At 32.2% G+C, this 12467-nt stretch overlaps 1 protein-coding gene across 1 annotated transcript; it reads right to left on the bottom strand.

The window, feature by feature from the left end:
* Nucleotides 1-3246: 3246 nt before the first annotated feature.
* Nucleotides 3247-5358, bottom strand: LOC132922760 (twist-related protein 1-like). Its single transcript, XM_060986448.1, has one exon. It carries the CDS (start codon nucleotides 5057-5059, stop codon nucleotides 4448-4450), a length of 612 nt encoding a protein of 203 aa, XP_060842431.1. The 5' UTR covers nucleotides 5060-5358; the 3' UTR covers nucleotides 3247-4447.
* Between the last annotated feature and the right edge of the window lie 7109 nt (nucleotides 5359-12467).

Here is a 12467-nt window from a genome sequence, read left to right as displayed (position 1 = left end):
TATGTATATATGATAGTATGCGCGCACATCGCGAAATGGTAAAGCACGCGGTTGATTGACGTGCACTGACGACGGAGGGCAATTATTTCGTATTTTTATATATCATCAAAAGTGGACGGTGCGGGTTAGACAGCGAGACTCGGCCGACTTGAAAAAAAAAATCTGAAATCCTGTACCGATTTTTGGCCGGCCGAATATACAATATAGTATACTCTTAAGTACTCGCAAAACCCAAATCTCTCGGACGTACATTATAATATATCATTAAGTGTATATATTACATTCGGACCAGACCGACGATTTACCGGTCAGCCGGACTTTCTCACGGTATTCGATCGAGGAATTTCCATTGCTGTATTATCTACGACGGTGTCTGATAACGTTTGTAATTGTTGAAACTATATTATATTATTATACACTTATCGTTGTGCGAAGAAAATTCGTGTCTTGTCACTATATATATAATATATAATACGTACATACCATTACCACCACAGTTTAAGACTTAAAGTATAAAACAAATTAAAATGGAAATATATGCACGGGTAATGCACTTCGACAGTGGTTAGGACTGCCATCATTATACCTATTATTATAGGTCTTCAACCCCGGAACCAAAATTTCAGTCAGCTGAATGTTCAAAAAAAATTTTATTTTATTAAAGATTAAGATATTTTTTTCGTGCCTGTTTGAATATAATTGTTATCTTATATATAAGTATAAAAACATAAAAATTGTAATATATATATACCAATTTTTTTTAAATTTCCATTAAAAACAAAAATGACTATAGATTAATACATTTACAATTTATTATGGCTACACATCATTAACTGGATAATGATGTATCACTTAAAATGTCTTTGTTGAAATTATATATATTAAAATGTGTTTAATTTACATTTGTGGTACTTGGCACTATTGGTAGAGACTCAGCTCTTAAAGTTTACATTATTCGATATGTCTACCTGCAGTACAGCTGCTTGTTAATCAAATTAATTACTATCAAGTTTATTGATTCTGCTATTAAAATTTAAAACGACAACAAAAATACAAAACAGGTAACGCAGAAATGTCTACATATATATTTTAAACAGATATACCAAACTTTATATCTCTCGTGGTTTTACGTCTTCGTGACATGGAAATATATTATAATCTTCTTCTAATGTTAAATTTAGTAACTATAGGAATTGCTATCTAACGTCAGGTTGCTGAGTACATTCTTGGTTACATTCGTACTCTGGCTATCGGCAATAAATATTGTCGAATCAATACTAGACTCTCATGGTTAAGTTTAAGTTTCTTGTAAGCTTGCTTGTCGAAAGTTAAATTTAATAAATTTATCTTTGAACTAAAAAAAAAATGTACCTATTTAACATATTATTTGTATTTATTTTTACTATATTGTATTATTATTGAATTTAGGCGATCATGTGGGTAATTTAATAACGAATAGTACAAATTACGCAAATTACCTAAGTATATTATGTAATTGTGACGTGCCTATACACAATTTTTCACACAAAATTAATTCCTACAGAAAAAAGTATAGTAGTGTATGTAGTAGTAAAATGCTTTGTCACTTGTAAAAATTAAATTTGGTTTTTTAAACGGTTATCGAATTATTGGCTATTAAACCTAATCTAAACCATCATAACTGTCGTACAATTAACTATGACTATGTAGATCATTTGAATATTTCTGTCCATGCGACTGTAAGAAAATCATTATAACACACACACATACAAATAATTCGCACAATGTCGATATTTATTTAAAAGAAGTGATTGTTTAATATTACAATATTATAATATACTTAATTTATTAAATTTAAAAAATTTTAATTTGCTCTTTTGTATTTAAATTAAATTTGAAATAAAATTTAATTTCGATTTTCAGTATATCTCTAGACTCCAAGTATATGTCGAAGCAAAATGTTGTATAATGTTACCACAATATGCATTCGGACATTAGTATAGCGTTATAGTTCTGTATAATAAAATAGTTTAAATATAAAATTTAATATAATATCCGAAGTTATTTTATATTGCATCAAATATGTAATGGTTTAAACTGTGAACTACTGTTATTTAAAGTGTTTAACGAGAAAAAAAATACAAACTACAAAGTCTCAATATTGTTTTTTGAATTTGACACAACGTATAATAAGTACCATTTGTTTTTTACCCGTCCGGTGTTAAGAATAAATAATAATTATTATACTTAATACTGTTATTACAATATATACATTACCGTTCGCCGCGCTTTATTATAATAATAATATATAACAATATAATAGACGGCGTCCGCCGTGCTTCAGATTATTAGCAGTTGAGTGCAATCATTATTATTATTATTTTAATATATTGTCCATTATTTAGATTGAGGGTTTGCGCCCAACCCTTGTCAGAAAATGTAGTTATGAAGCTGTTGGCATTGACGTGTGGAAATGTGCCACTTTGAGCAGTGTACCTATACGTATATATTATATAACTGAGTGTATAATATTTTTTGTGATACATCCGTCTCCGCACGTCTATATCGGTGGCCCTTTAATTATCATTGTTGTTGTAATTCCTAACAAACGAATATCACACGTTTCGAAACGTGTACCTATATCATATTATATATATATATATATATATAGTTACAGTTTTGAGTGAAAAAGAAAATCATAATAATAATAAACCCCCAAAAAAGTATTCTATAACACCATAAATCGATGCCGTTCAACAATATAATATATAACTACGTTTTATTGTTGCCCTCGAGTGTACCCACACACATAAGGCATACAGCGAGTCCGTGAGAAAGACGAGTAGTTCACTCCGACTTTTGTCTTAGACGAGATGAAGACTCACCCTTGGTTCCGAGATTTCGGTGTGAACGGAAGTCGTCTGCCATTGTTACCCTTTTCTCTTTAGAGATTTTTTTTTCATACGCTTTTTCTCCGTAACGTGTTGCCTACTCAATTAACGTTGTATTATTTAACTGCAGTGGGACAGGGGGGAAACACAAGGGAAAAAAGGTCAAGAAGTTATAATATCATATTATACGACGCCCATCATCGCTGCACCGCGATCGTATCGGAAATAATATTATCGTCTCCGCCCCACGTGCTACGTGTTGACGATGATGATAATTATAATAATATGTAATAACATCGTGATATTTATCACGTTGGTGAGTAAAAGGTGTAAATAATAAAAAAATATACAAGCCGTAATATTTTGAGATTTTGAGTAGAGACAATTTTTTTTCTTTATTGTTGAGCACTTTATAATCTCTATATATAATAATATTTATGTACACAGTAATAATATAATAAAAAAAATATATATAATAAAACATAAATTACAAAATATAATATTATACTTAACGTCTAATATACAAATACAATATACGTATAAGTATACAATAATTATCACAGTTTTTGGCGAATAGGCTAATAATAATAATAATAATAATATTATATATCTGAGGACGGAAAGGTATTGTATAATAATTTGGTCGGGCACACGCGCACACAAAGATTGGCGATTTTTCAATCTACTTTGGACGATCTTCGACAGACGAGGATGCGTACCGACATATTTTACGATCGCGATAGTGATATTATATATTTACAAGCCGGACAACGCGTTGCGTATACCAAATATCGTCATAAAAATAACGCTTACACACTACTGTTAGATGTACAAAATATAATAATAAACATCAGACTAGGGTGATAATATATAACAATAAAATAATAATAATAATAATAATTATATAATATTATGTGTACTCGATTCGCGATCTAATTGAGGTAGAAATAATCGAAAAATCGTTGACATATTATCACTATAATAATTTATAATATTATACTCGTGTGTCGTGACACGTGACAGTGGCTGATTTTTCACGTTTTTCGGTGACGGCACTTAATATTGTGTATTTTAAAGACATCATATTTATTAAAAAAAAAACATCGACATTTTATTTATGCATCATATTGAATGTATATATTATATTAATAAAATTACGTATTATCTATTTTGTAAAAATAAAATAATTAAAAACTGTTGTTCAACACAATATTATATTTACCACCCGTAAACCGGCCACTGACTAGATGGTTAAACAGTATACTGTGTACATAAAAAAACGACCACTATAGTAATACCATTTATGTATATAATGCGTCCAGAGGGGATGTAACGAATATTCTAAATGAATCGTGAGTCTAAAAGAATATAATAATAAATTACGACGCCAATAACGTCATGCCCGATATACTATTATAATATATATATATATATAGGTAAGGTAATATCATTGCGACAAATTCGCCATAATATATCATTACTATTATAGGTACCTATACCACCGTATATACGTCTCGCGGAGGATTGTTTCGTCCTGCGGGACCCGCAGTCGAGGAGCAGTCTTGAGCAGGAGCCGATCACTGGAGCAGATCGTACAGGGCCGTGATATAGGTCTGGGCCATCTGCAGGGTCTCGTACTTGGACAGCTGTCGGTCGTTGCCGAGCGTGGGCAACACGGTGCGGAGCCGGTCGAACGCCTTGTTCAGGTTCTGCATGCGCCGCCGTTCCCGGGCGTTGGCGGCCAACCGGCGTTTCTTCGTCACCACGTCCGTGCACCCGTCGTCGCCGCTCGCCAGTTCACCGCCCAGCCCGTCGTCGTAGGTGCCGAAGTCGAGGGCCGCGTCGCCGCCACTGCCGCCGAAGCCTCCGTACGGCGACTTGGGATCGTCGCCGGCGCAAGAAGAGGACGAGGCCGTCGTCGTGGACGCAGTGGTGACCACCGTGCACGCGGAACCCGCCGGCGAACCGCCTCTCACGACGCCCATCATCGACGCCGGTTCGCCGACTCGCCCCTGGTCCGGTGACGCCACCGACGAGGACGGTCCGACGACGCCGCCCGCGCCGCCGCTGGAGAAAGCCGCCTCGTAGACGGCGCGAAGCGTGTCGCTGGCCGACAGGTCGTACTGATCGACGTCGTACCGGTCACCGCCGAAGTACACGCCGTAGTTCAGGTTCAGCACCGACGCCATTTTGTTGTCGTGTTACGGTCGGCCGGAAAACTCGTGGACAAATAACGATTATTATACCGCGAAAATCTTTTTGCGATCCGTTAAATACGCACTGTAATACGGTATGTTGTTCAACACTCGAATATATCACTATTAAATGTTAAATGATATAATAAATAATATAACGCGACGGTCGCACGTGTGGTACGAATTAAATCGCGTCGTGTAAAATGTCGTGTGCGTAAACGAATATTCTTGTGACGGATTACGGGTGTACGTGTGCGCGTTGTGGTTAGCCGAGAGCTACTGATCGGCCGGAAGGGACCGGTAACGCGTTTTATAAACGTTCTCCCCACAACACGCTCCGCCCCGGTCGCACGCGGCCCGACAAATAGAACGGTGCCGCCGCCGCCGCCGCCGCCGATGCAGAACCAGCAACGACCCTACACTATTATACAATATAGGTATACCTACATATTGGTCGGTTTCTTCTTCGCTCGTATAGTATATAAATAATATTATAATCGTCTTCATTAAAACATTTACCACTTCTGACATTATTACTTATGTATTGTCTTCTATGGGAAAATTGTCATCTAAATAGAAATATAATCCTTGAGATAGGAAAATATGAATACAAAACGTATATAAGATAATAAGTATACATATAATATATGTATTTTTTTTTTGCTAAGATAATATTGTTATATCCATTGATGAAAGATAATTTATAATCATTGTGTCGGTTTCTAGTGTTCACGTCCACCATTACTTATAGTATACTCTTTTGAAAGGTTTAACACCCTCATATTGTGTCGTATATTTTTGCCGGGAAATTTAAAAGTGTCCACTTTTGTAGGGATTGTGTTTCACCATATACTGGTATAACAATATTGAACAGAACTGTCACTAGTGAGTTAGGCCATTGCCTAAGGACGGCAACGCGGAAACCCGCAGGTGCCAATATAATATTTTATAATAGGGACATTTTTTTAATCGTGTAGTTTCAAATTATTAATATTCACAAATAGATAAAAAAAAATGATGGCCGACAACATAAATAATGATGTACGAGTATTGAGTAGGTTTATATCTAATGATTTTTAATAATAACTTAAGTATTTAAATAATATAATAATGAATATATTATTATATAATTCAGGTTCGATGGTTTTCAAACTCACACCAGGCTAGCCGCGGTAATAAAACGTTGTATATTTTAGCAACAACACCTTCTTTCCTATTTTACACACTCTTCACAGTATTAAAAATATCTAGGCAATGGTTAAACACTTAATTGAATTGCTAGTCACTGAAACCAATTTTACTTTATTATTATTTTATTTTGACCAATTCTGTATTGTCCACTTCTAAAGGTGATTGTCACACATCTCGTTTATCGTTAACAACTGGTGGCGCGTCACTGACGCCGTTGCAGATGAAAATAAAAATCGATGTACCTTTTTTGAATATAGTGATTAGAAATTTATATAATTTATAATTTATAATCGGAGAAAGACCAATAATCGATTCAAATAACTATGATTGAGCAAGTTATAATATTATATTGCCCCTTTTATGTGGACAAACTAATACAATATACTTAATTTTAATATTAAATTAATAATTATTATTATCATACTATTTTTTGTCAGATATATGATTTGCATCATCTATTTACTGTTCCTATGCATACCTATTATAATGTGCATATTTTTGTGTTAATATGGTATTGCAATTTATTAGTATAAGTACCTACCAGACACCAGTACATGTTTCGAAGAGACTTTAATGCACCACATCGAATAGTGTAGCTGAATATATGTGATATAGGCACCGCGTATTTCGCGTCGTAGTCTGAACTTATTTGACGAATCTGTTTGATCTGTAGTATATTTTCACGGTCATAACTTTTTACAGTCTTATACTCCAACACATTATTATATTATTAAGTTATAACTCAATATATGTATTTTAATAACATAATATGTTTTATGAGTTTGACGTAATTAACTATACCTATTATACACCAATAGTTATGTTGTGTGAAAACACTACAAAAAGTTACGAACTTCATTTATATTGTATCTCAGTATTTATTTGTATATATTAAAATATTAAATGAACGACATGATTATGACAACAGTGAATATTAAATGTGTGGTAAACTGTTGGTCTTTGGTCACACGATTTATACTATTATGATAATTGTGTATTATTATACGTTAGGTAATAACCCTAAAAAGCACCTAAGACAGTGGAATCATTGGTTTTGGATAACTTATTGTTATTGTTTCCATAATGTTTTCATAATTTTAAAAGGCAACGTACGAGTATAAACATCTATTACGGGTTTCCTTTTCACTTCGACGACTTTTTGGTATAATAATTGTGCTAATGCTTATAAAATTCGTGATGTCGCATCGACGGGCGGATGAGGGTGGATCGTATATCACGTTGATAGGATATTTGTATATATTATACTCCGAGTATATATAGGGAAGTCGATTACGGCGCACAAGTTTCAGTTATCTATTTTTACACGTCAACCTTAGATACGTGGAACGCCGCGACCGGAATTCAAAACCGATGCGTATCCGGAGGGAGTGCGACCAACACGAAATAATTCGTGAGATGAAAAAACCGCAAAACGGCGTTTTTGTCGAGTATCCAATATAGTTGGGCTTGCAGGATAAAGTATTGTATTAAAATATAATATATATAGTGACACACGTATTGGTCGTATGCATTAAACGGCGATTAGGTATCGTATATAGGACGCTATAATATGGGTTTCATGATGAGTACCGACTAGTGACCATAATATTATATTAAAATAATATTGTAGAAGATATGTGGTTTTGTCTTACAAAATAGATCGAAAATGATCTAAATTTGTTCTATGTGAGAATTTTGCTATTGAATTAATATATGATATATTATGTTATTATTGTTGATTTGTGTTGTGCGTTGAAGTCACTGACCATTTTTATAAATTTTATGAGTAGATGAGGTATACATAATATTTGGTATATTAGTAAAATATTGCTGTATTTGTAATGTATATAATAATAAAATATAATGTTTGTTATTCAAATTTAATGCAAGAATATTAATATTTAATATTATATTATCGTACATTATTAAATTAGAATTAAGTATACGTTGAACGAATATTAAATCAAGTATTGTTATAATTTGATTAATATAAAGTATAAAATATCTTAAAAGTGCTAAATTTTTTTTTTAATAAAAGTTTTATTCTACTATAATTACATTTTTTCTCGATAAAAACAATGAACGAGGATAATAAGTGTAATATATAAACAGAAGCAACTGAGCAACATAGTGCCTATATATTATTATAAATAGTCTAACCCATTTGAGATCTTTCGTTTTTACACGCGATTTCTGAACACATAATAGCTCGATATTGATGAAGTTATCAAAAATAACTATGTATCAGTAGCGATCATACACACGCGTATTAGGTATATATAATATATTCGCAAAATAGTAGTTTTGGATCGTGTTGTAGCGCATATATTATAGGTGTATTATTATATAGTTCGCGTTCTAAATATATGGACTAGATCATTAGCTTGCGACGATGAAAAGCCGAAAAGACCAAAAAAAAAAATATACACGATATATATAAAAAATAACAGGCGCCCAGAATAATTGATTAGTGTATTATGTAAAGGAAAAAAGACCTACACGCTATATGATTATCTAATAGTAATAACACCTCGATCGATGCCGACACGCCGATTTGGACCCGCGATGACGGATGGATTTTTTTCCCGTCCGGGTCTACGACGCGTCATAGGTTCGTTCGGTTTTGTGTGTACATGTGTTTTTTTATTATTATTAATATTATATTATATTTATTACTATTTTTTTCCGATCTTTTTCTCCAGAATATTCAGAAACGCTACGGACCCGGCATATTCAATTAGAGTACTCGGGGGGCGTGCTAATGCGGCCGTCATTATAGTTATTAGTATGACGTGTTTAACTACAAACCGCGCGCGTTGACCCGCGGCGGTGACTCTTTAGTGGCACGCCAAATCCTATCGACGGCCGACGATATTATTATTACGTATTACATTACTATTGCGGGTCGCGTTTTATTTTTATTTTATTTAAATGATTACTACTCGAGCAATATCATAATATCACGATGAGTACGATTTGAACAATCATGACGGTCCGCGTGTATCGTGTGCCACACGAAAATCAATTTAGGTATATCTATAGTATACATTATATAATAATAATATGCGCATATCCGGTTTTCGGATGGTGTGTTCGTTAAATATATACGTATTAATAATATTATGTTGTATTATAATATAATAATAGCTGCTTGTAGTGAGCCACCATGCAAGAAAAAAAAATGTATTGTTAATGTAATCTTATTCAATAAACTGCAATGTTCACGAATATAAAACGCACGATTCACCCGAAAAAAAAACATATATTATTTTTTAACCCTTTATCTAAAATCATTTTCTTCTTAAAATTGTTGAATGTCAAAACAATTAAATTACGCCATATTTTCTTGGTAGACGATCCATTCTTGGTAGTCTTTAACAATCAAATTATTATGGTCTTGCACTCTTGCAATATTCGCCTGCATTCGATAAATGTTATCGAGTCTGACCTCTAGACGATGTATAGATTCAAGATACCTGTGTAAAATGCTTAAACATTACACTTTTTCCTCAATTATATTATGTCTTGTCAAACTAACAATCTTAATAGATTAGATTATTAGAAAATCATATTTAATACCTTGACCTTACGTGATTTAATATAAATCAGTATTATTATTTGAACGTAATTTTTAAGATAATTTGAATACTTCAAAAAAAAATAAACCGAAAATCAATCTAATATTCATAAAATATATACTTATAACGTATTAGTCGTAATACGTATATATTAGGTGTGTTTACGTATATTAAAATGTTCCGTTATTTCTATACAGAAACTACGGCGTGCACTCATTAAAATCAAATTGTTCTACTCTCTATTAATTTAATTTTTTGAATAACATATTATTATTTTTACTAAAATGACTTTTAGGAGAAAAACCAACTATTATAACCCGAGCGTGTTTTACAATGTAATAAAATAAATGAAACTTATAACTTTAAAATACAACATAATATGATCTCCATGCGATGCAATAACTCCTTTGCATTTCAAATCATAGACCGTATGCATTCGATTGAAAACAAGTGAAAATTGTGCAACATTGCTATTTATTGAATAACTACAAAATCCAAAATAATTTTTTATCGTTGCTTATTCTAATCGAAATTGTAAAATCTCTATTGATAAAGATAGATTTATCATTTTTAATTACTGTGTTAGTTGCATCATCACATAAACTTAAAAAAGTTTAAACTTACTAGCAGACGTTTAAGGCTACCTATTCTCATTTTTTTTTAATTTAGTTCAATAGCAGCTACTGGAACTAGTGAAACTATATTATAATAATTATTTATTATTATGCTCATTATTAATCATTTATTTATTTTATAGGTAAAATTCATTGTACATACAATTTGCGGAGATTTAACTTTATGACCAAATGAACTATCTAAGACTTATATGAGTTGTATGATACAAATGTATAATAAACTTCATTAATTTTAACAAAAAACATTTATGATTGAATAAATGCAATCTCTTGCGTTTATAACAAGTCATATAATATATTTTGTTTCACCTATTATATAAAACTTGTATATAACTGAATTAATAAATGTAATTAATTTCTGTGAATTATCATATTCATAAATATATTATAATTTATTTTAGTTAAATTTTTCTATTGTATCATATAAAAAATACATGATGACCTGAGTTTATTTTTTACTATAAATCTATAAAATACGTATATGAACGACTTGTATGCAAATACATAATAATATTATTATACATGGTTAGAATATTGTTTGTTTTGTACAGACTTCAATAGACAATAATACAATATTATAGTATAGCTAGTAGTCTATTTGATTTTTCCATTAACATTATTCTTTTAACAGTTTGAACGGTAGTCGGAGTGTTGAGTGAGAAATCGGAGAATGAATAATGGATTTAGACGTTTAACTATGAATGGATTAAGACGTTTCTACAACTATGAATGGCAGAAATCGATGACAGGTTAATGCAAATAGTCCAAGTCAATTGTGTAAGCGAATACTTTTGATTTCTACTAATAGCTGATATGAATATCGGTTACTACAGACACGAATTTGTGGAAGTTGTGTATGAATGAAATAGCAGTGGTCGAAACCAGTTCTTAAAAAAAGTCCACTTCCTGTCGGACACGTACAATGCGATCAACCACCGTCTGGGATTACTTTATCTCTGTAATTAAAAAAAGCCGAGATTTTGTTGTGAAGATAATTTGTGTAAGTACTGTATAATATTTGGAGAATCGCGTGTCTGTTGAAAATGAAACGAATGCAATTACTGTTTAAAATGAATACGGCAGCGTTTTATTAAATAATATAACAATAACGAAAAAAGAAAAAAAAACATACAATTTCCATTGTAGTACCTGACCTAACCAGTAGTGAAACAATGTCGGGAAGTCTTCAGTCATACCCATCGAATATAATATAGAAATTATATCGGCCAGGGTTCAATTATAATATTTATACTTAAATATATAATTTTTTTTCAATTACCATCGGTTTTGTGTATAGTACTGTTTGCTGAATAGAAAGACTGGTGCAAACATAAGTAGCGTGTATGATTATACAGTTCTTATTTCTTAAATAATATTATTATTGAACACAATACAAATAAAAATAAAAACTAAAAATATGAGCCTAGTTACCCTTTATATAATTATACTGCGTTTTTTTGGTGGTTCACGCGAGGTCTTTTGTGAGCTGGTTCGATTTTATTCGCATTCTTTATACATATGTACAAACTTTCGCGAATGCACCGTGTCTGCAGGCAATGAGGTAATAGAGGTAACACTCTCCCCTTAAAAATATTGTTTTTTTTTTTTTACAAAATTAATTTCCATGACAAATGATATTCGCACCTTGAAACTCCAAAAAAAAAAAAACACAACGTTATTTATGACCTTCGGTTTTTCGTTGCCTTTCGGACGTCTGTCGTACAGCATTATGCATGTCGAATAAATGTATTTCGTTTCGGCGTATTTTTGGATATGCGGAAAAAATTTGAATTGTTTCAACACCTAAAGAAGGGGACAAAATATATTGTAGACGCTGTAATTGATCCCTGCTGTGACATAGACTCATCAGAATAGCAGCGCCGGTTCTTTAGATGGTAATCGGTCCCTTTTAATGGTGTGAAAAAGGAAAAAACATTGTACTTCATAATAATTTTCAAATGTCTGATAATTAACTATAAAACTTGTATCATTCTCTTT

Source organism: Rhopalosiphum padi, chromosome 2 (genome assembly GCF_020882245.1).
Source record: "Rhopalosiphum padi isolate XX-2018 chromosome 2, ASM2088224v1, whole genome shotgun sequence".
Classification (NCBI taxonomy): domain Eukaryota; kingdom Metazoa; phylum Arthropoda; class Insecta; order Hemiptera; family Aphididae; genus Rhopalosiphum; species Rhopalosiphum padi.
The sequence above is the reverse complement of the archived record's forward strand: the minus strand, read 5'-3'. Positions and strand labels throughout refer to the sequence as shown.

Excerpts from the sequence above, each read along its gene's own strand:
- LOC132922760 (XM_060986448.1), bottom strand. The coding sequence starts at position 5,059 with ATGGCGTCGGTGCTGAACCTGAACTACGGCGTGTACTTCGGCGGTGAC.